At 45.4% G+C, this 24,123-nt stretch overlaps 1 protein-coding gene across 1 annotated transcript; it reads right to left on the bottom strand.

Annotated features, from left to right (window-relative positions):
* Positions 1 to 582: 582 nt before the first annotated feature.
* On the bottom strand, positions 583 to 23,842 carry LOC140400051 (histone H2B-like). The gene is made up of 2 exons (XM_072489533.1): positions 23,769 to 23,842; positions 583 to 2,749 (listed from the first exon to the last, which is right to left on the bottom strand). Exon 2 carries the CDS (start codon positions 2,675 to 2,677, stop codon positions 2,291 to 2,293), a length of 387 nt encoding a protein of 128 aa, XP_072345634.1. The 5' UTR covers positions 2,678 to 2,749; positions 23,769 to 23,842; the 3' UTR covers positions 583 to 2,290.
* Positions 23,843 to 24,123: the final 281 nt, after the last annotated feature.

Below are 24,123 nucleotides of genomic sequence, written 5' to 3'. Positions count from 1 at the left end.
TGGAAAGGCATATGAAATACTTTATCAATCCGGGCACAGATTACAGAAACAGAGAGGTCATGGTGGAGTTGTATAGAATGTTGGGGAGGTCACAGCTGGAGTACCGTGTGCAATTCTGGTCACCACATTTTGGAAATACGTGACTGCACTGGATGGGTTGCAGAGGTGATTCGGCAGGATGTTGCTTGGGATGGAACATTTAAGGTATGAAGAGAGGTTGGATAGGCTTGATTTTTTTTGCTGGAACAGAGAAGACGGAGGGGTGACCTGATCGAAGAGTACAAGTTTATAATGGGGAGAGACAGGGCGGATAGGGCGCACCTGTTCAACTCAGTAGAAGGGTATGTCACGAGGGGACACTGTGTTATTCTGTGAGTCTGAAACTGTTACAGATCAGGTCTTGGAGGTATGGCTGCTGTAACTTACTCTGAACATGTGTTTGAGAATAATCCTGTATCTGTCAGGCTTCGTGACTCACTGTGAGGATGGGATTGAGGATGTGACCTTCAATCTCTGGGACTGTTTATAAATTTGCATTCATTCCACGTAAATTTCCAGCACAGAAAGAGACAACTGATGTGGGAGGTTTTAAGCAAACAACGTGAGCATTTAATATCAGAACACAATAGTGAAAAATAATGTAACCTTCAATCTGATACTGGATTGCTCTGGAAGTTTAACTCAGGTTGTACACATTGATTTGATCTCTGACACTCCGTCTGATTCGGAGTCAGAATTTTGACATGAATGTAAAATGGACCACAGTCTGGAATCGCTACAGTGTCTTCCATCTGGAACAGAGTGAGTGAGGATTTTGTAATAGTTTGCAAGTTACAGCTCAGTTCATAGATATCGAAATGAGATTGTATCTTTTATTTTCATAAATTGGGTGAGTTTTAAACGAGAATCAGAGTTTGTATCTTTGTCGCTTTCAACATATCTCAATCTGAGAATGTAGCAGATATTTGGGTTTGCAGCTAATGTATTTGTGAGGACACACTCTGGGGATTTGTGCAGCCACTTCTAAACCCCCTATTGCGCGATGTGACTGGTATTTAACTCGAATCTCAGAGTACATTATTAAGGTTAATTGTGTAACTTTTAACCGGCAATCACGTGTCAGTTTTCTCTGATATTTATTATTTCACTAAGGCTGTGCTATTGTGGATCTGATACAGTAATGATGAGAGTGGGTGAGAATTTGGACTGGGATTTATGAGGCCCCCGTTAGGGTGACATGGACACAGCGTCTGTCTCTCCTGCTCTGTTAGATTGATGGGTTGAAAATATGTCTCTGGAACTATTTCTGCTGCCTGAGACTGTGGAACTGATGACCTGTCTCTGTCTCTTTCCTCTGTCAGTGACAATGTATGGACTGTGTGTGGGAAGGAGCTGGCGACACTCTTCCCTGTAACTTGTGTGGAGGAAACACCACATTTATTCATCTTCAGAATATTCTGGTATTTGTCTGTGGAAACAAATTATATTTTAAATCTCAAGTACAGTCCGGAAGAAGTTACAGATTTCATCAGTTTAATCCCAATTAATAATCATTGAAACCGCTTTCAGTATCAACAGCAAGTCTCCAGCTTTGATTGGTTAACACTTGTCAATTCAATAACTAACCAATCACAGGGCCAAGGGAGACGACATAGTAGGATTTGATTGGCTGATGTTTTCAAATTCCAAAATCCCGCCAATTTCACTGCAGTGAAATGTTCAGGAAACGATTTGAATCTCACTTTGTGATCGGTTTATTATATTTTGCAATCCCAGTTTCCAGGCGCTATATTAGGAACAGTTTGAATTTGTCAACCTCTTATCTGTAACCGGCGGTAATAACACCCCGTTCATCAATTTAAAACGCAGCAAATCTCAGCTCACTGGGAAAACAGGATTCATGAAGCGGCGCCCAGATCACCCCAGAGGAAACATAAAAAAACAATTTGATTAATTTAACTCACCAGTTGTAAAATCTGAATATGGTTATTAAACTTAAATAATTCCCTCCTGAAATTGTATTTCTCCTCATTGTCCGTCACAAATGCCAGACTGGGTTTAAAATCCGCCCTCAATTCAGTTTGATTCTCTTCTGTGTGAAAGTGACTGTGACGGGCGGGTATGAAGCCACATTCACAACATTCTGGAACGGGACAAATCTCTATCCTCCACAAAGAGATTTCTCATCAAGTCAATGCGGGAAAAGATGGTGCAGCTTTTTCAAAGAGATTGTGGGTGGCTCTTAAAAGAGCCGTTGTGTTTGGGGTGGTTTTGAGTCCATTGTGGAGTTTTACTTGGAGCTGGTGTACTTGGTCACCGCCTTTGTCCCTTCCGACACGGCGTGCTTGGCCAGTTCCCCGGGCAGCAGCAGGCGCACGGCGGTCTGGATCTCCCGGGAGCTGATGGTGCTGCGCTTGTTGTAATGGGCCAGGCGGGAAGCCTCACCCGCGATGCGCTCGAAAATATCGCTGACGAACGAGTTCATGATGCTCATGGCCTTGGAGGAGATGCCGGTGTCGGGGTGAACCTGCTTCATCACTTTGTAGATGTAGATGGAGTAACTCTCCTTCCTCGACCGTCGCCGCTTCTTGCCGCCCTTTACTGCCGGTTTCTTAATGACTTTCTTGGCTCCCTTTTTGGAAGCTGGTTTCGATGTTGGTTTCTTCTCATCAGCCATCGTCAGTATCACCCAGAAATAAAGCAAACCCCTTCCGAGCGCTGATGAAATAGACAGAGCCTCACATCTATGCTAATGAGGAATGGGGAAAGGAATGATTGTGATTGGATATTGTGAAAACGAGGACAGCCAGTTATGTTCTGTTTATTTGATTGGATATAACAACAGACCAATCGGATTAAGGATTTTGCACCAATCAGAAACCTTCTTACTACAAACAGGAAATCCATTTCAGAAAGAATGTCTTCAGTCCCAGTTCGTCAATGTGTAAAGATCCAACGGGTAAAATCACCTAGCTGTCGGTGAGAGGGATTATGCGGCAGTCTGGGATTCCTTCAGCAACTGTGAGTGTCTTGTAATATGTGAGAGTGTGGGATTTGCTCACAAGGCGCAATGGGGAAAGACCACTCTGATACAGTGTGTGTGTGGGGGATTTACTCACTCTCTGATACAATGTGTGAGTGAGGGATTTACTCACTCTCTCATACAGTGTTTGAGTGTGTGATTTACACACTGTGATACAGTGTGTGTGTGAGGTATTTACTCACTCTGATAGTGTGAGAGTGTGGGATTTACTCAACTTCTGATATAGTGTGGGATTTGCTCAACTTTTGATATAGTGTGTGAGTGTGGGATTTACTCACTATCTGATACTCTGTGTGAGTGGGATTTACTCACTATATGGTACAGTGTGTGAGTGTGGGATTTACTCACTCTCTGATACAGTGTGTGAGTGTGAGATTTACTCACTCTCCGATACAGTGTATGAGTGTGGGATTTACTCACTCTCCGATACAGTGTGTGAGTGTGGGATTTGATCAGTTTTTGATACAGTGTGTGAGTGTGGAATTTACTCACGCTCTGATACAGTGTGTGTGTGGGATTTACTCACTCTCAGATACAGTGCGTGAGTGTGGGATTTGCTCACTTTCTGATACTGTGTGTGAGTGTGGAATTTACTCAGTCTCATATAAATCTGTTATCGTGTGGGGCGCAGTGGTTGCTGAGTGAGTGCTTGTTAAGGGGAGTAAATTTTTAAAAATTTACTGTTGGGGGTTTGCAGCTGAATTCGGTCGGAGTGAGGACAGAGTGACTGCTGGGTAAGGAGTAAAGATTTAAATTGTTTGTGCGGGCCCATAACAGCTGATTGCTGTTATCGTGCAGGGCGCAGTGGTTGTTGGCTAAATTTTTTATTTTTACCTGTATTGAAATTGGGCGGTTCACATCGGTACCAACGACAAAGGTAAGAGAAGGGTCGGGGATTTAAAACAGGAATTCCGGGAGCTAGGGTGGAAGCTGAGAGCCACGACAAACCATGTTGTCATCTCTGGTTTGTGCCGCTGCCACGTGCTAGCGAGTTGAGGAACAGGCAGAGAGTGCAGATAAACACGTGGCTGCAGGGATGGTGTAGGAGGGAGGGTATCAGTTACGTGGATAATTGGAGTACATTCTGGGGAAGGTGGGACCTGTACAGACAGGACGGTTTGCACCTGAACCAGAGGGGCACCAATATCCTGGGAGGGAAATTTGCTACGGTTCTTCAGGGGGGTTTAAACTAATTTGTCTGGGGGATCGGGAAACAAGCTGTAGTCCAGAAGCCAGAGCTGAGAGTAGTGAGGTACTGAGGAGGGTATCAAGGTCGCAGGCGTGTACCGGCAGACAAGAAGGTGGGTTGAAGTGAGTCTACTTCAATGCAAGGAGCATCCGGAATAAGATCGGTGAACTTGGAGCGTGGATTGGTACCTGGGACTACGATGTTGTGGGCATGACGGAGACATGGTTCGAACAGGGACAGGAATGGTTGTTGGGAGTTCCGGGGTTTAGATGTTTCAGTAAGAGCAGGGAAGGTGGTAAAAGAGGTGGAGGAGCAGCATTGTTAATCAAGGATAGTTAAACGGCTGCAGAAAGGCAGTTCGAGGGGGATCTACCTACTGAGGTAATATGGGCTGAAGTTAGAAATAGGAAAGGAGCGGTCACGTTGTTAGGAGTTTTCTATAGGCCCCCAAATAGTAATAGAGATGTGGAGGAAGAAATCGCAAAACAGATTATGGATAGGTGTGGAGGTCACAGGGTAGTTGTCATGGCTGACTTTAACTTTCCAAATATTGATTGGAACCTCTATAGGTTGGGGCAGTTTTTGTACAGTGTGTGCAGGAGAGTTTCCTGACACAATATGTGGATAGGCCGACAAAAGGTGGGGCCACATTGGATTTGGTACTGGGTAATGAACCGGGCCAAGTGTTAGATTTGTTTGTGGGAGAGCACTTTGGAGATAGTGACCACAATTCGGTGTCTTTCGCTATTGCAATGGAGAGGGATAGGGCCATACGGCAGGGCAAGGTTTATAATTGGGGGAAGGGTAATTGTGATGCGATTAGGCAAGAATTAGGGAGCATAAGATGGGAACAGAAACTGTCAGGGAAAGGCACAAATGAAAAGTGGAGCGTGTTCAAGGAACAAATACTGCGTGTCCTTGATAGATATGTCCCTGTCAGGCAGGGAGGAAATGGCTGTGTGAGGGAACCATGGTTCACAAAAGAGGTTGAATGGCTTGTCAAGAGGAAAAAGGAAGCGTATGTAAGGATGAGGAAACAAGGTTCAGTTGGGTCACTTGAGGGTTACAAGGTAGCAAGGAAAGACCTAAAGAAAGGGCCAAGGAGTGCTAGGAGGGTGCATGAGATGTCCTTGGCAGGTCGGATCAAGGAAAACCCCAAGGCTTTTTACTCTTATGTGAGAAATAAAAGAATGACCAGGGTGAGGTTAGCGCCGGTCAAGGACAGTAGTGGGAATCTGTGCATGGAGTCAGAAGAGATAGGAGAGGCGTTGAATGAATACTTTTCTTCAGTGTTCACCAAGGAGAGGGGCCATGTTTTTGAGGATGAGAGTGTGATACAGGCGGGTAGGCTGGAGGAGGTAGATGTTCTAAGGAAGAATGTTTTAGCAATTTTGAAAAACCTTAGGGTCGACAAGTCCCTCGGGCCGGATGGGGTATATCCTAGGATACTTTGGGAGGCAAGGGATGAGATTGCAGAGCCTTTGATCTTTGGGTCCCTATTGTCCACGTTGATAGTGTCCACTGACATAGATTTTACAGTGCAGAAGGAGGCCATTCGGCCCATCGAGTCTGCACTGGCCCTTGGAAAAAGCACCCTACCCAAGCCCTCACCTCCACCGTCTCGTCATAACCCAGTAACCCAAATTTTAGACACTGAGGGCAATTTACCATGTCCAATCCACCTAACCTGAAAATGAAATGAAATGAAAATCACTTATTGTCACAAGTAGGCTTCAAATGAAGTTACTGTGAAAAGCCCCTAGTCGCCACATTTCGATGCCTGTTCAGGGAGGCTGGTACGGGAATTGAACCGTGCTGCTGGCCTGCCTGGGTCTGCTTTAAATGCCTGCGATTTAGCCCAGTGTGCTAAACCAGCCGCTGCACATCTTTGGACTCGGGAGGAAACCGGAGCACCCGGAGGAAATCCACGCACACACGGGGAGAACGTGCAGACTCCGCACAGACAGTGACCCAAGCCGGCAATCGAACCTGGGACCCTGGAGCTGTGAAGCAATTGTGCTAACCACTATGCTACCGTGCTGCCCCTGCCCATGCCAGAGGACTGGAGAGCAGCGAATGTTGTTCCTCTGTTCAAGAAAGGGAATAGGAATGACCCTGGTAATTATAGGCCGGTTAGTCTTACTTCGGTGGTCGGTAAGGTAATGGAAAAGGTCCTGAAGGATAGGATTTATGACCATTTGGAAAGATGCAGCTTAATCCGGGATAGTCAACACGGATTCGTGAAGGGTAAGTCTTGCCTCACAAATTTGATTGAATTCTTTGAGGAGGTTACTAGGTGTGTAGATGAAGGTAGAGCAGTTGATGTCGTATACATGGATTTTAGTAAGGCGTTTGATAAGGTTCCCCATGGTCGGCTCATGAAGAAAGTAAGGAGGTGTGGGAAAGAGGGAAATTTGGCCAATTGGATAAGTAACTGGCTATCACATAGAAGACGAAGGGTGGTGGATGGAAGATTTTCAGGATGGAGACCAGTTACCAGCCGTGTACCACAGAGATCAGTGCTGGGTCCTCTGCTATTTGTGATTTTTATCAATGACTTGGAGGAGGGGGCTGACGGGTGGGTCAGTCAATTTGCTGATGACACCAAGATTGGTGGAGTAGTGGATTAGGTGGAGGGCTGTTGTAGGCTGCAAAGAGAAATTGATACGATGTAGAGCTGTGCTGAAAAATGTCAGATGGAGTTTAACCCTGATAAGTGCGAGGTGATTCATTTTGAATGTGGATTACAGGGTCAACGGCAGGGTTCTGAGGGGTGTGGAGGAACAGAGAAATCTTGGGGTACATGTCCATAGATCTCTGAAGGTTGCCACTCAAGTGGACAGAGCCGTGAAGAAGGCCTATAGTGTGTTAGTCGTTATTAACAGGGGGCTTGACTTTAAGAGCCGTGGGGTTATGCTGCAACTGTACAGGACCCTGATGAGACCACATTTGGAGTATTGTGTGCAGTTCTGGTCTCCTCACTACAGGAAGGGTGTGGAAGCATTGGAAAGGGTGCAAAGGAGATTGACCAGGATGATGCCTGGCTTGGAGGATAGGTCTTATGAGGAAAGGTTGAGCGAGCGAGGGCTTTTCGCTTTGGAGCGGAGGAGGATGACTGGCGACTTAATAGAGGTTTATATGATGATGAAGGGGATAGATAGAGCGGACGTTCAGAGACTATTTCCTTGGGTGGATGTAGCTGTTACAAGGGGGCATACCTATAAGGTTCAGGGTGGGAGATATAGGAGGGATGTCCGAGGTAGGTTCTTTACTCAGAGAGTGGTTAGGATGTGGAATGGACTGCCTGCTGTGATAGTGGAGTCGGACACTTCAGGAACTTACAAGCGCTTATTGGATAGGCACATGGAGCACACCAGAATGACAGGGTGTGGGATAGCTTGATTTTGGTTATGAATAAGGCTCAGCACAACATTGAGGGCCGAAGGGCCTGTTCTGTGCTGTACTGTTCTATGTTCTAAAGTGTGTGAGTGTGGGATTTGCTCCCCCTCTGACAGTGTGAGAGTGTGGGATTTACTCACACTCTGATATAGTGTGTGAGTGTGGGATTTGCTCTCCCTCTGACAGTGTGAGAGTGTGGGATTTACTCACACTCTGATATAGTGTGAGAGTGTGGGATTTACTCACTCTCTGATACAGTGTGTGAGTGTGGGATTTACTCACTCTCTGATACAGTGTGTGAGTGTGGGATTTACTCACTCTCTGATACAGTGTGTGAGTGTGGGATTTACTCTCTGATACAGTGTGTGAGTGTGGGATTTACTCACTCTGATACAGTGTGTGTGTGTGGGATTTACTCACTCTCTGATACAGTGTGTGAGTGTGGGATTCACTCACTCTCTGATACAGTGTGAGTGTGGGATTCACTCACTCTCTGATACAGTGTGAGTGTGGGATTTACTCACTCTCTGATACAGTGTGTGAGTGTGGGATTTACTCACTCTCTGATACAGTGTGTGAGTGTGGGATTTACTCACTCTGATACAGTGTGTGAGTGTGGGATTTACTCACTCTCTGATACAGTGTGTGAATGTGTGATTTACTCACTCTGATACAGTGTGTGAGTGTGGGATTCACTCACTCTCTGATACAGTGCGAGTGTGGGATTCACTCACTCTCTGATACAGTGTGAGTGTGGGATTCACTCACTCTCTGATACAGTGTGAGTGTGGGATTTACTCACTCTCTGATACAGTGTGTGAGTGTGGGATTTACTCACTCTCTGATGCATAGAACATAGAACATTGAACAATACAGCGCAGTACAGGCCCTTCGGCCCACGATGTTGCACCGAAACAAAAGCCATCTAACCTACACTATGCCATTATCATCCATATGTTTATCCAATAAACTTTTAAATGCCCTCAATGTTGGCGTGTTCACTACTGTAGCAGGTAGGGCATTCCACGGCCTCACTACTCTTTGCGTAAAGAACCTACCTCTGACCTCTGTCCTATATCTATTACCCCTCAGTTTAAAGTTATGTCCCCTCGTGCCAGCCATATCCATCCGCGGGAGAAGGCTCTCACTGTCCACCCTATCCAACCCCCTGATCATTTTGTATGCCTCTATTAAGTCTCCTCTTAACCTTATTCTCTCCAACGAAAACAACCTCAAGTCCATCAGCCTTTCCTCATAAGATTTTCCCTCCATACCAGGCAACATCCTGGTAAATCGCCTCTGCACCCGCTCCAAAGCCTCCACGTCCTTCCTATAATGCGGTGACCAGAACTGTACGCAATACTCCAAATGCGGCCGTACCAGAGTTCTGTACAGCTGCAACATGACCTCCCGACTCCGGAACTCAATCCCTCTACCAATAAAGGCCAACACTCCATAGGCCTTCTTCACAACCCTATCAACCTGGGTGGCAACTTTCAGGGATCTATGTACATGGACACCTAGATCCCTCTGCTCATCCACACTTTCAAGAACTTTACCATTCGCCAAATATTCCGCATTCCTGTTATTCCTTCCAAAGTGAATCACCTCACACTTCTCTACATTAAACTCCATTTGCCACCTCTCAGCCCAGCTCTGCAGCTTATCTATATCCCTCTGTAACCTGCTACATCCTTCCACACGATCGACAACACCACCGACTTTAGTATCGTCTGCAAATTTACTCACCCACCCTTCTGCGCCTTCCTCTAGGTCATTGATAAAAATGACAAACAGCAACGGCCCCAGAACAGATCCTTGTGGTACTCCACTTGTGACTGTACTCCATTCTGAACATTTCCCATCAACCACCACCCTCTGTCTTCTTTCAGCTAGCCAATTTCTGATCCACATCTCTAAATCACCCTCAATCCCCAGCCTCTGTATTTTTTGCAATAGCCTACCGTGGGGAACCTTATCAAACGCTTTGCTGAAATCCATATACACCACATCAACTGCTCTACCCTCGTCTACCTGTTCAGTCACCTTCTCAAAGAACTCAATAAGGTTTGTGAGGCATGACCTACCCTTCACAAAGCCATGCTGACTATCCCTGATCATATTATTCCTATCTAGATGATTATAAATCTTGTCTCTTATAATCCCCTCCAAGACTTTACCCACTACAGACATGAGGCTCACCGGTCTATAGTTGCCGGGGTTGTCTCTGCTCCCCTTTTTGAACAAAGGGACCACATTTGCTGTCCTCCAGTCCTCTGGCACTATTCCTGTAACCAATGATGACATAAAAATCAAAGCCAAAGGTCCAGCAATCTCTTCCCTGGCCTCCCAGAGAATCCTAGGATAAATCCCACCAGGTCCCGGGGACTTATCTATTTTCAGCCTGTCCAGAATTGCCAACACCTCTTCCCTACGTACCTCAATGCCATCTATTCTATTAGCCTGGGGCTCAGCATTCTCCTCCACAACATTATCTTTTTCCTGAGTGAATACTGACGAAAAATATTCATTTAGTATCTCGGCTATCTCTTCAGACTCCACACACAATTTCCCATCCCTGTCCTTGACTGGTCCTACTCTTTCCCTAGTCATTTGCTTATTCCTGACATACCTATAGAAAGCATTTGGGTTTTCCTTGATCCTTCCTGCCAAATACTTCTCATGTCCCCTCCTTGCTCGTCTTAGCTCTCTCTTTAGATCCTTCCTCGCTACCTTGTAACTATCCATCGCCCCAACCGAAACTTCACACTTCATCTTCACATAGGCCTCCTTCTTCCTCTTAACAAGAGATTCCACTTCCTTGGTAAGCCATGGTTCCCTCGCTCGACGCCTTCCTCCCTGTCTGACCGGTACATACTTATCAAGAACACGCAGTTGCTAATCCTTGAACAAGCCCCACTTGTCCAGTGTGCCCAACACTTGCAGCCTACTTCTCCACCTTATCCCCCCCAAGTCACGTCTAATGGCATCATAATTGCCCTTCCCCCAGCTATAACTCTTGCCCTGCGGTGTATACTTATCCCTTTCCATCATTAACGTAAACGTCACCGAATTGTGGTCACTGTCCCCAAAGTGCTCTCCTACCTCCAAATCCAACACCTGGCCTGGTTCATTACCCAAAACCAAATCCAACGTGGCCTCGCCTCTTGTTGGCCTGTTAACATATTGTTTCAGGAAACCCTCCTGCACACACTGTACAAAAAACGACCCATCTATTGTACTCGAACTATATCTTTTCCAGTCAATATTTGGAAAGTTAAAGTCTCCCATAATAACTACCCTGTTACTTTCGCTCATATGCAGAATCATCTTCGCCATCCTTTCCTCTACATCCCTAGAACTATTAGGAGGCCTATAAAAAACTCCCAACAGGGTGACCTCTCCTTTCCTGTTTCTAACTTCAGCCCATACTACCTCGGAAGAAGAGTCCCCATTTAGCATCCTCTCCGCCACCGTAATACTGCTCTTGACTAGCAGCGCCACACCTCCCCCTCTTTTGCCTCCTTCTCTGAGCTGACTAAAACACCTAAACCCCGGAACCTGCAACATCCATTCCTGTCCCTGCTCTATCCATGTCTCCGAAATGGCCACAACATCGAAGTCCCAGGTACCAACCCATGCTGCCAGTTCCCCTACCTTGTTTCGTATACTCCTGGCATTGAAGTAGACACACTTCAAACCACCTAACTGAACACTGGCCCCCTCCTGCGACGTCAAATCTGTGCTCCTGACCTCTATACTCTCATTCTCCCTTACCCTAAAACTACAATCCAGGTTCCCATGCCCCTGCTGCATTAGTTTAAACCCCCCCAAAGAGCACTAACAAATCTCCCCCCCAGGATATTTGTGCCCCTCAGGTTCAGATGTAGACCATCCTGTCTGTAGAGGTCCCACCTTCCCCAGAAAGAGCCCCAGTTATCCAGAAGTGTGTGTGTGGGATTCACTCACTCTCTGATATAGTGTGAGTGTGGGATTCACTCACTCTCTGATACAGTGTGTGAGTGTTGTATTTCCTCACTCTCTGATACAGTGTGTGAATGTGGGATTTACTCATTCTCTGATACAGGGTGTGTGTGGGATTTACTCACTCTCTGATACAGTGTGTGAATGTGGGATTTACTCACTCTCTGATACAGTGTGAGAGTGTGGGATTTACTCACTCTCTGATACAGTGTGAGTGTGAGATTCATTCACTCTCTGATACAGTCTGAGTGTGGGATTTACTCACTCTCTGATACAGTGTGTGAGTGTGGGATTTACTCACTCTGATACAGTGTGTGGTTGTGGGATTTACTCATTCTCTGATACAGTGTGAGAGTGTGGGATTTACTCACTCTCTGATACAGTGTGTGAATGTGGGATTTACTCAGTCTCTGATACAGTGTGTGAATGTGGGATTTACTCAGTCTCTGATACAGTGTGTGTGTGGGATTTACTCACTCTCTGATACAGTGTGTGAGTGTGGGATTTACTCACTCTCTGATACAGTGTGTGAATGTGGGATTTACTCACTCTCTGATACAGTTTGTGAGTGTGGGATTTACTCACTCTCTGATACAGTGTGAGTGTGAGATTCACTCACTCTCTCATACAGTGTGTGAGTGTGGGATTTACTCACTCTGATACAGTGTGTGAGTGTGGGATTTACTCACTCTCTGATACAGTGTGTGAGTGTGGGATTTTCTCAGTCTCTGATACAGTGTGTGAGTATGGGATTTACTCACTCTCTGATACAGTGTGTGATTTATTCACTCTGATACAGTGTGTGAGTGTGGGATTTACTCACTCTCTGATACAGTGTGTGAGTATGGGATTTACTTACTCTCTGATACAGTGTGTGATTTATTCACTCTGATACAGTGTGGGAGTGTGGGATTTACTCACTCTCTGATATAGTGTGTGAGTGTGGGATTTACTCACTCTGATAACGTGTGTGAGTGTGGGATTTACTCTCTCTGATACAGTGTGTATGTGTGGAATTTACTCTCTCTCTGATACATTGTGTGAGTGTGGGATTTACTCACTCTGTGATACAGTGATACAGTTTGAGTGTGCGTATTACTCAGCTGAGGCCTAACCAATGTTTTATACAGTTCCATCATAACCTGCCTGTTCTTAAACTCTGTGCCTCGGCTAATAGAGACAAGGATAGCACAGGCCCGGGGTTTTCAAGCTCAGAGTCGTGACCTGTGGGTGGATCTCTGGCAAGTTTCAGGAGGGTGCTGGTGATGCAGATCGCGGGAGGAATGGCCAATGGTCACGTCTAGTGTTTACAAATGCCGACCGTGATGGCCGTTTGAGATTGTCGGCCATTCCGCGCATGCCTGCCTTGTCAAGTAGTGCGCAGGTCCGGAGCTCAGCAAGGGGTCTGGCTGCTCCTGACGTCAGCGCGCTGTCCCAGGCCAGTTTTTAATCAGCAAATTCTGGAGTCCTCCCACCGGAAGCAGTGGCAGAGAGCAGGTCAACGCCCCGTACGCTGACATCACGTGTTCTGGGCCCGAGAGAGATTCCTCCATTTTGCAGCTGCCAGCAGTGCTGGAGTGAACTCCAGGGCCTCTGGTGAACAACCCATGAAGAAGCTGAAAACAGGAACAAAGCAGCACAACGATGAGTATTTGAGGGGTGGGTATATAAATTGTGCCACTGCAATCAGGAGTCAAATTTCATGGGTGTTACATACAGGGAATTACTGGCAAATGAAAGTTTAAAACCCTCAAAATGTCAAAGACGTTTGAAGACTAAGCAGGGCGAGTTCGAGGACAAACCTCTGTATTTTTTTCAATGGATGCAGTGAGATCTTCAATCATCAGCTGGAGTCATTATCAGAAATGTAACATTGAATAACAAAGCAAGTGAGATCGTGGGGACCGAGCAGGCCCACCTGTCACATTAAAGTCAAGTGAAAATGGTGGGTCGTGAAGATCAGCCGGAGATGGTCGCAAAGGCCGCCCAGCGAGGGTCCCGAAGGATGGGAGGTTGGTAAAAATGGGACCCCGGTTAAAAAGTTTGATACACACTGCCATAGGCTTCCTTAACCATTGTATCCAACTGTTCTATGTTAAGGTACTGGTGTACATGCACACCAAGATTCCTCCGGTCCTTCGTGCCTCCCAGCGTCCTGCCATTTATCATGTATTCTCTTGTCTTGTTTGTCCTGCCCAACTGCATCTCTTCCAGATTGAATTCCAATTGCCACTGATCAGTCCATCTGTGTCCTCCTGTATTCGGAGGCTATCCTCCTCAACATTTACCACCCCACCAAATTTCATATCATCTGCAAACTTACTGATCAACCCTCCTACATTCATATCTAAAGCATTTGTATCAACCACCAACAGCCAGGGCCTCAACACTGATCCCTGTGGGAACCCACTGGACAGTCTTCCAGTCAGAAAAACACTCCTCCACCAACTGCCTCTGCTTTCTACCACTCAGCCAATTTTGGATCCAATTTGCCAAATTTCCTTATGTCCCATAGAAACTGACCTTCGCTATCAGTCTCCCATGTGGGACCTGATGAAAAGCCTTGCTGAAGTCCAAGTAGACTACGTCAAAATGCATTTCGCTCATCTACACACCTGTTCACCTCTTTAAAAAAAATTCAATCAAGTTGGTCAGACATGTCCTCCCCTGAACAAAACCATGCTGACTGTTCCTGATTAATCCCTGCCACTACAAATGCAGATTAATTCTGTGTCTCAGAATTGCTTCCAATAGTTTCCACATTAAAGGTAAAATGATAATTCAGTACAGAGTAGGGCCCATGACAGAGCACAGTGGTAACTTGTGTGTGGAACCGGAGGATGTAGGTAGGGTTTAAAATGAGTACTTTGTGTCAGTGTTCACCCGTGAGAAGGACAGTGTGGGTATAGAAATCAGGGAGAAGGACTGTCATAAAGCTAAAGAGATTAATATAGACAGAGAGGAGGTTCTGAGTGGGAGGCTTCAAAGTAGACAAAGCTCCAGGGCCAGATGAAGTGTATCCCAGGCTGCTGAGTGAGGAAATAGCAGGGACACTGGCAATAATTTTCAATTCCTCTCTGGCCACAGGAGAGGCGCTGGCGGACTGGAGGATTGCCAAGGTGGTACCATTATTGAAGAAGGGAGGAAAGGATAAACCAGGAAACTACAGACCAATCAGTCTAACCTGAGTGGTTACTTGTAAAACAACTTCATTTTACCTGCAAGTATCCTTTCACGTCTCCTTTTTCCTCTCCTAATTTCCGTTTTAAGTTCCCTCTTGCACATTCTGTACACCTGTGACGCTTCTGCTGTTTTGAGCCCTCGATATCTCCCACAGGCCCCCCCCCCCTTTTCTACTTATCCAACGCTGTATATCCCTCAATATACATGGTTGACTGGATTTGTTGGTCTCACCCTTTTCTTGATTGGAACATGTTGGCCGTGTACTCTCCCTATTTCCTTGTTGAATGTGTCCCACTGTTCTGTCACAGATTTACCGAAAGGTGTCTGCTCCCGATCCACTCTGGCCAAATCATATCTGATCTTATTAAAATCAGCCTTCCTCCATTTGTGAACTTTGATCTGAGGTCCATCCATGTCCTTTTCCAGAACTATCTTGCACTTAATGAATTATGATCACGGTCTGCAAAATGCTCCCCCAACGATACTTCAACCACTTGTCCAGCTTTGTTACTGAAAATGAAGTCCAAGACCGCCCCTCTCTTGTCTGTCCTTCTACGTACTAGCTTAAAAAGTTCTCATGGATGCATTTTAAGAATTCCGCTCCCTCTAAACTTTCACACTATGACTACACCAGTTCATATTGGGGAAGTTGGAATCCCCCACTGATCCCACTATCACACTCCTATTACTTTGCCACTTCTCTCAAATTTGTCTACATATTTGCTCTTCTATATCTTTCGGATGGTTAGGGGACTATAGAACACTCCAGTAATGTGATTGCTCCTTTTTGGTTTTTAAGATATACCCATTTGGCTTCAGTTGAAGAGCCTTCTTAGATGCCGTCTCTCCTTACTGATGTCATTCATTCCCTGATCAAAATTGTGACACCCGCGCCCCTTTTACCTCCTGCCCGATCTCTCCTGGAGATCCTATATGCCGGAATATTGAGCTCCCAATCCTTCCCCTCTCCCAACCGTGATTCAGTGACAGCAAATACATCAAACCCCAGATTCTCACTTCATCTGCCTTGTTCGTCAGACTCCCAATCTCGCTGTGATATATAATGCATACTTACAGTTTAGTGCTCAGTTAGCGGTTTGTGTGTGTGTAAGTTTTATCCTCAATGTCCCTGTGATATATAATGCATATTTTACTGCTTCCTGCTCAGTTACTGGTGTGTCAGAGTGAGAGAATGTGAGTATGTGTGCGTGTGTTTTATTTTCAATGTCACTCTATGATATATAACACATATTCTACTGCTTACTGATCAGATATTGATGAGTAAGTGTGTGTTCGTGTGTGCGAGAGAGTCGGCATGAATGTGTGCGAAAGTGTGTATTACCCTCACTGTCTCTCATTGATACATAACACATATTTTACTGCTTACTTTCAGTGTGTGTGTGTGTGAGAGAGTGTGAGTGTGAGAGAGAGTGTGAGTGTGAGAGCGAACGTTTGTGTGTGTGTGTGTGTGTGTGTCAGTTTTCCCCTCATTGTCTCAGTGATATATAATGCATATATTAGTGTCTGCTGCTCATTACTGGTATGTGAGAGCATGTGTGTGAGAGAGAGAGAGACAGCGCATGTGTGTGAGAGAGCATGTGTGTGAGAATAAGCGTGCATGTGTGTGTGAAAGTGTGTATGTGTGAGAATGCATGTGCGAGCATGTATGTGTGTTTGTGAGAGAGTGCACTTATGTGTATTTTATCCTCATTGTCTCTCTTTGATGTATGATGCATATTTTACTACTTATTACTCAGATATTGTTGTGTCAGAGAGTTTGTGAGTATCAGAAAGTGTGTGAATATGTGAGAGTCTGAGAGTGTGTGAGGGACTGTGTGCAAGAGTGTGTGTCAGTCCGTGTGACAGAGTGTGTGAGTGTGAGAAATAGTCTTCAGGAGTGTGAGGGGAGAGAGTATGTGTGTGCTTTACCGTCATTGTCTCTCTGTGATATATAACATATTTTACTGCTTACTGCTCAGTTACTGAAGTGTGAGAGTGGCGAGAGTGTGTTTTACCCTCACTGTCCCTCTGCGATACAAGACGCATATTTAACTGCTTAATGCTCAGTGACTTGTGTGTGTGAGAGAGAGAGCCTGGGTGTGCGTGAGAGGGCCTGGGTGTGCGTGAGAGCCTGGGTGTGCGTGAGAGAGCCTGGGTGTGCGTGAGAGAGCCTGAGTGCGCGTGAGAGAGCCTGAGTGCGCGTGAGAGAGCCTGGGTGTGCGAGAGAGAGCCTGGGTGTGCGTGAGAGAGCCTGGGTGTGCGTGAGAGAGCCTGGGTGTGCGTGAGAGAGCCTGGGTGTGCGTGACAGAGCCTGGGTGTGCGTGAGAGAGCCTGGGTGTGCGTGAGAGAGCCTGGGTGTGCGTGAGAGAGCCTGGGTGTGCGAGAGAGAGCCTGGGTGTGCGTTAGAGAGCCTGAGCGTGCGTGAGAGAGCCTGGGCGTGCGTGAGAGAGCCTGAGCGTGCGAGAGAGAGCCTGGGCGTGCGTGAGAGAGCCTGAGTGTGCGTGAGAGAGCCTGAGTGTGCGTGAGAGAGCCTGAGTGTGCGTGAGAGAGCCTGAGTGTGCGTGAGAGAGCCTGGGTGTGCGTGAGAGAGCCTGGGTGTGCGTGAGAGAGCCTGGGTGTGCGTGAGAGAGCCTGGGTGAGCGTGAGAGAGCCTGGGTGTGCGTGAGAGAGCCTGGGTGTGCGTGAGAGAGCCTGCGTGTGCGAGAGAGAGCCTGGATGTGTGTTAGAGAGCCTGGGCGTGCGTGAGAGAGCCTGAGCGTGCGTGAGAGAGCCTGAGCGTGCGAGAGAGAGCCTGGGCGTGCGAGAGAGAGCCTGGGCGTGCGTGAGAGAGCCTGAGCGTGCGTGAGAGAGCCTGAGCGTGCGTGAGAGAGCCTAAGCGTGTGTGAGAGAGCTTGAGTGTGAGTGAGAGATAGTGTTTGTATGATCGAGTGAGAGTGTGAGGATGTGTTTTGCGTCATTGTTTCGCGGTGAGATACAACAAATATTTTACAGCTTACTGCTCAGTTAATGGTGTGTAAGTGTGTGTGTGAGTGAGAGAGTGTGTGAGACTCTCAGTGAAGTATAACACATATTTTACAGCTTACTGTTCAGTTCCTGGAGTGCGGTGAGTGAGTGTGTGATAGAAAGTGTGAGCAGAAGTGTGTGCACGTGGGAGTCAGTTTTCTCCTCACTGCCTCTGTGATATATAATGCATATATTAGTGTCTGCCGTTCAGTTACAGGTATGTTTGAGAGGGTGTGAGAGAGAGAGAGAGTGGGTGCGTGAGAGAGAGAGAGAGTGGGTGCGTGAGAGAGAGAGAGAGAGAGAGGGGGAGTGGGTGCGTGAGAGGGGGAGTGGGTGCGTGAGAGGGGGAGTGGGTGCGTGAGAGGGGGAGTGGGTGCGTGAGAGGGGGAGTGGGTGCGTGAGAGGGGGAGTGGGTGCGTGAGCGAGTGAGCCTATGTGTATTTGACATTGTCACTATTTGATATATATAACATATTTTGCTGTTGCTGCTCAGTTACCGGTGTGTGTGTGTGTGTGTGTGTGTGCGCGCGAGAGAGTGAGAGTGTGTTTTACCATCACGGTCTCTGTGATATATGATGCATATTTTACTGCTTACTGCTCAGTTACTCTTGTGTCAAAGTGTGTGTGAATATCAGAGTATGTGTGAGTGTGTGCGAGAGAATGTGTCACTGTGTGTGCAAGAGTGTATGAGTATGAGATATAGTCTGCTTGTGAGTGTGTGTGTTTTGCCTTCATTGTCTCTGATATTTCACATATTTTACTGCTCAGTTACTGGTGTGGGAGTGCGTGTTTATCCTCACTATCTGGCTATCATATATAATATATTTTACTGCTTACTGCTCAGTTACTTAAGTGTGAGAGTGGAGAGAGTGTGTTTTACCCTCACTGTCCCTCTGCGATATATAACACATTTAACTGCTTACTGCTCAGTGACTGGTGTGTGTGAGAGTCTGTGAGAGAGGGAGCAAGAGTGTGAGTGTGTGTGAGAGTTAGTGTTTGCCAGAGAAATAGAGTGTGAGTGTGTGTTTTACCCTCACCTTTGAATGTGTCACTGTGTGTGTGTGAGTGTATGAGTGTGAGAAATAATCTGTGTGAGTACCTTCATTGTCTCTGTTGATATATAACACATATTTTACTGCTCAGTTACTGATGTGCGAGTGTGTGTTTTACCCTCACTGTCCCTCTGTGATATATAACGCATATTTAACTGCTTACTGCTCAGTGACTGGTGTGCGTGTGAGAGAGAGAGTCAGTGAGAGAGAGAGTGAGAGAGAGCGTGAGTGTGTGTGAGAGTTAGTGTTTGCCAGAGAAATAGAGTGTGAGTGTATGTTTTACCCTCACTGTCTCTCTGCGATATATAATTCATATTTTACCGCTCAGTTACTGGTGTGTGTGAATGAGATAGTGTACGAGTGTGTGAGAGAGAGAATGTGTGAGAGAGTGAAATATATGAGTTATAAAGCAGAGAGAGACAGTGAGGGTACACACATACTCACACACTCTCTCTCTCTCTCTCACACACACACACACACACACACACACACACTCCCTCACACCAGTAACTGAGCAATAAGCTGTGGAATATTCATTATATATCACAGAGAGACAGTGAGGTTACTGCACGCACTCATGGGTCGATTGTCCCAAAAGACATGCTGCTAGGTAATTTGGACATTCTGAATTCCCCCTCCGTGTACCCAAACAGGCGCCAGAATGTGGCGACTAGGGGATTTTCACAGGTACTTCATTGCAGTGTTAATGTAAGCCTACTTGTGACAAGAAAGTTTATGATAAGATTGATTCACAGAGGTACTGGTGTGTGAGAGTGTGTTTGACCCTCCATATCTCTCTGTGATATAGGACACATATTGTACTGCTTACTGTTCATTTACTGGTGAGTGAGAGTGGGTAAGTGAGAGAGTGTGAGTATTATCCTCATTGTTTCTATGATATATAACATTTTACTGCTTACTGCTCAGTTATTGTTGTGTGTGTGTGTGTGTGTGTGTGTGTGTGTGAGTGAGTTTGGCTGTCAGTTTTACCCTCACTGTCTTTGATATATAACACATATATTAGTGATTGCTGCTCTGTTACTGGGGTATGAGTTTGTATGAGATTGTGTGTGTGTGAGCCTGTGTGTATTTTCCCCCACTGTCTCTCTTTGATATATAACACATTATTTACTCTTACAGGTGTGTGTGAGTTTTACCCTCACTATGTATCTGTGATATATAACACATATTTTACTCTTACAGGTGTGTGTGTGTTTTACCCTCACTATGTATCTGTGATATATAACACATATTTTACTCTTACAGGTGTGTGTGTTTTACCCTCACTATGTATCTGTGATATATAACACATATTTTACTCTTACAGGTGTGTGTGTGTTTTACCCTCACTATGTATCTGTGATATATAACACATATTTTACTCTTACAGGTGTGTGTGTGAGTTTTACCCTCACTATGTATCTGTGATTATATAACACATATTTTACTGTTACAGGTGTGTGTGTGTTTTACCCTCACTATGTATCTGTGATATATAACACATATTTTACTCTTACAGGTGTGTGTGTGTTTTACCCTCACTATGTATCTGTGATATATAACACAGTATTTACTCTTACAGGTGTGTGTGTGTTTTACCCTCACTATGTATCTGTGATATATAACACATATTTTACTCTTACAGGTGTGTGTGAGTTTTACCCTCACTATGTATCTGTGATATATAACACATATTTTACTCTTACAGGTGTGTGTGTGAGTTTTACCCTCACTATTTATCTGTGATATATAACACATATTTTACTCTTACAGGTGTGTGTGTGTTTTACCCTCACTATGTATCTGTGATATATAACACATATTTTACTCTTACAGGTGTGTGTGTGAGTTTTACCCTCACTATTTATCTGTGATATATAACACATATTTTACTCTTACAGGTGTGTGTGTGTTTTACCCTCACTATGTATTTGTGATATATAACACATATTTTACTCTTACAGGTGTGTGTGTGTGTGTTTTACCCTCACTATGTATCTGCGATATATATCACAAATGTAACTGCTTACTGCTCAGTGACTGGTATGTGTGTGAGTGAGAGTGACTGAGTGTGTGTGAGAGAGAGAGTGTGTGAGAGAGAGAAGCAGCATCTTTGTGTGAGAGAGAGCGTAAGTGTGTGTGACAGTTGTGTGTGTGTTTTGCCCTCTTTGTTTCTCTGTGATACATCACAAATATTATACAGCTTATTGCTCAGTAAATAGCGTGTGTGTGCGTGAGATAGTATGTGTGAGAGGGAGTGAGATAATGTGCGAGATAGTGAGCATAAATGAGAGTGAGAGTGAGATGGTGTGTGTGTGAGAGGGAGTGAGTGTGTGTGAGAGGGAGTGAGTGTGTGTGAGAGGGAGTATGTGTGAGTGTGTGAGTGAGATAGTGTGCAAGAGAGAGTGTGTGTGTGAGAGGGAGTGAGTGAGATAGTGACTGTGAGCGAAAGTGTGTGAGTGAGATAGTGAGTGTCAGTCTGAGTGTGTGTGAGGGAGTGAGTGTGAGCAAGAGTGTGTGAGTGAGAGGGAAGGAGTGTGACAGAGCGTGTGAGTGAGATAGTGAGTGTGAGTGAAAGTGTGCAAGTAAGATAGTGAGTGTTAGTGACAGTGTGTGTGAGGGAGTGAGTGTGAGTGAGAGTGTGTGAGTGTGAGTGAGAGTGTGTGTGAGGTAGTGTGTGTGTGAGGGAGTGAGAGTGTGTGTGAGGGAGAGTCTGTATGTGTGAGGGACAGTGAGTGTTTGTGTATGTGCGTGAGAGAGCAACAGGGTGAAAAGTGGATGTGCTGCTGATGGGCAGCAGGGTAGCACAGTGGTAAGCACTGCTGCCTGACAGCTTCAGAGACCTGGATTTGATTCTGACTTCGGGCGACTGTGTGGAGTTTGTACATTCTTCCGTGTCTGTTTGGGTTTCCTCCGGTTTCCTCCCACAGTCCAAAGATATGCAAGTTATGGGGTTTGGATATGCTAAACTGACCCTCGGTGGGGTTACAAGGAGAGGGTGGGAGATTGGTCTTAGCGTGACGTGCTCATTCAGAGGGTCAATGCAGACACGATGGGTTGAATGGTCTCCTTCTGCACTGTAGGGTTTCTATGAGAGAGAGAGTGTTTGTGAGTGTGTGTGACTGTGTCTGAGAGTGTGTGCAAGAGACAGAGTGTGTGTGTGCGCGTGTTACCCTCACTTTTTCTCTCTGATATGTAACAAATATTTTACTGCTCAGTAAGCAGTAAAATGTGAGACAGTGTGTGAGAGACAGCGCGAGTGTGTGATTTACCCTCACTGTCTCTCTATGGTGTATAACACATATTGTACAGCTTACTGCTCAGTTACTGCTGTGTGACTGTCTGAGTGAGCGCGTGTGAGTGAGAGAGTGAATGCATATTTTACCCTCACTATCTCTGTGGTATATATCGCATACTTTATTGCTTACTGCTCAGTGACTGGTGTGTTGGCGAGAGAGTGTGTATGTGAGAGAGAGTGTGAGTGCATGTTTTACCCTCACTGTATCTCTGTGATATATGTCACATATTTAATTGCTTCCTGCTCAGTGACTGGTGTGTGAGAGAGAGAGAGAGTGAGTGAGTGAGTGCGTGTGTATTAACCTCACTGTCTCTCTGTGATATATAATTAATATTTTATTGATTACTACTATGTTCTGGATTTGTGAGTGTCTGTGGGAGAGACAGTGCATGGGTGTGTGTGTGAGAGAGAGAGTGTATGAGAGAAAGAGTGTGCGTGAGTGTGTATAAACCTCACTGTTACTCTGTGCTCTATACAACATATTTTACTGCTTAATGCTCAGTGATTGGTGTGTGTGTGTTTCACCCTCAGACTCTGCGATATATAATGCTTATGTTGTGCTTACTGCTAAGTTACTTGTGAGTGAACATGTGCATAAGAAAATATGAGTGTGTGTTTTACCCTCACTGTCTCTCTGTAATAGATAATGCATATTTTACTGCTTACTGTGGGAGAATGTGTGAGTGTGTTTTACCCTCACTGTCTGTGTATGATCTATGGCATATTTTACTGCTTTCTGCTCAGTTGTTGGTGTCTGAATGTGTGTGAGAGTGTGTGTTTTCCACTGTAGCTGTCTGTCTCTGTTATGGGTCATGTGTTAGCGAAAAATCAATTTGATTCTATAACTCTCTGCCTCTGTTCTGTGTGCTTGCATTTGTAGCTGTCTATCTCTGTTAGAGGATTCTGGGTTTAATCTCTAGCTGTCCACCTCTCTGATGAGCATGATTTTATTGTGTTTTCTGTTCTTGTCAATATCTGTTCTGAGTTAATGGTGAATTTTCTGTTCAATATTGATCTTCCATTATTACTTTTAGTGATAATATTGATATAACAAATGATCTGTATCCACGTCTCATGAAAATGACACTGTACCGTTATATCGGAGATCGTTCGAGTTAAACCAGGGACTGGTTTAGCACAGTGGGCTAAACAACTGGCTTGTAATGCAGAAGAAGGCCAGCAGCGCGGGTTCAATCCCGTAACTGCCACCCCGAACAGGTGCTGAAATGTGGCGACTAGGGGCTTTTCACAGTAACTTCATTGAAGCTTACTTGTGACAAGAAGCGATTATTATTATGTATTTTGCACTAAGGTGCAAAAAAAGTGCAAATGGATTACATCCACATTGATTGCTGAAACTATACCTAATTAATACTCTACTGGTTACTTTACAGATGAAAAGCTGTTATCACAACAAGTTGATCCAACGTTCCATGATATGGAGGGAGGACGAATTGTGGAAAAATATCCCACCTGCCCTCTCGTGTATCACTGTTGGATTGGACATGTTTATCTGGGACTTGAGGTCAATGTGAGTGTGACTGCTTCTGTTCTCTGTGACGGTGGAGTTGATGTTGTGTCTGTGTCTCTGCAATGTTGGATTAATATTGTACTTACTGTCAGTTAGAAGGAGATGGCGGCACATGAGGAATCATCATCTTGTTCTTGGAACTCATTTCTTCATCTGTTGAACTAGGGGGAAGAAAGCAAATCTCTTGTAAATCAGGGTCAGATGAGGCCAATGATAGATCAATCTATTCTTTCAACTGATAATCACAGAATTTATAGTGCAAAAGGAGGCCATTCGGTCCATCGAGCCCATCTTTGTAAAGAGCGTTCCACGCCTCCACCCTTACCCAGTAACCCCACCTAACCATGTGAAATGAAAAGAAAATCGCTTATTGTCACAAATTGGCTTTAAATGAAGTAACTGTGAAAAGCCCCTCGTCGCCACATTCCAGCGCCTGTTCGG

This window comes from Scyliorhinus torazame, chromosome 24 (assembly GCF_047496885.1).
Source record: "Scyliorhinus torazame isolate Kashiwa2021f chromosome 24, sScyTor2.1, whole genome shotgun sequence".
NCBI lineage: Eukaryota > Metazoa > Chordata > Chondrichthyes > Carcharhiniformes > Scyliorhinidae > Scyliorhinus > Scyliorhinus torazame.
This window is presented reverse-complemented; position numbering and strand designations above follow the sequence as displayed.

Bases quoted from the DNA above. Each gene is read 5' to 3' on its own strand.
- LOC140400051 (XM_072489533.1), bottom strand. From the start codon at position 2,677: ATGGCTGATGAGAAGAAACCAACATCGAAACCAGCTTCCAAAAAGGGA.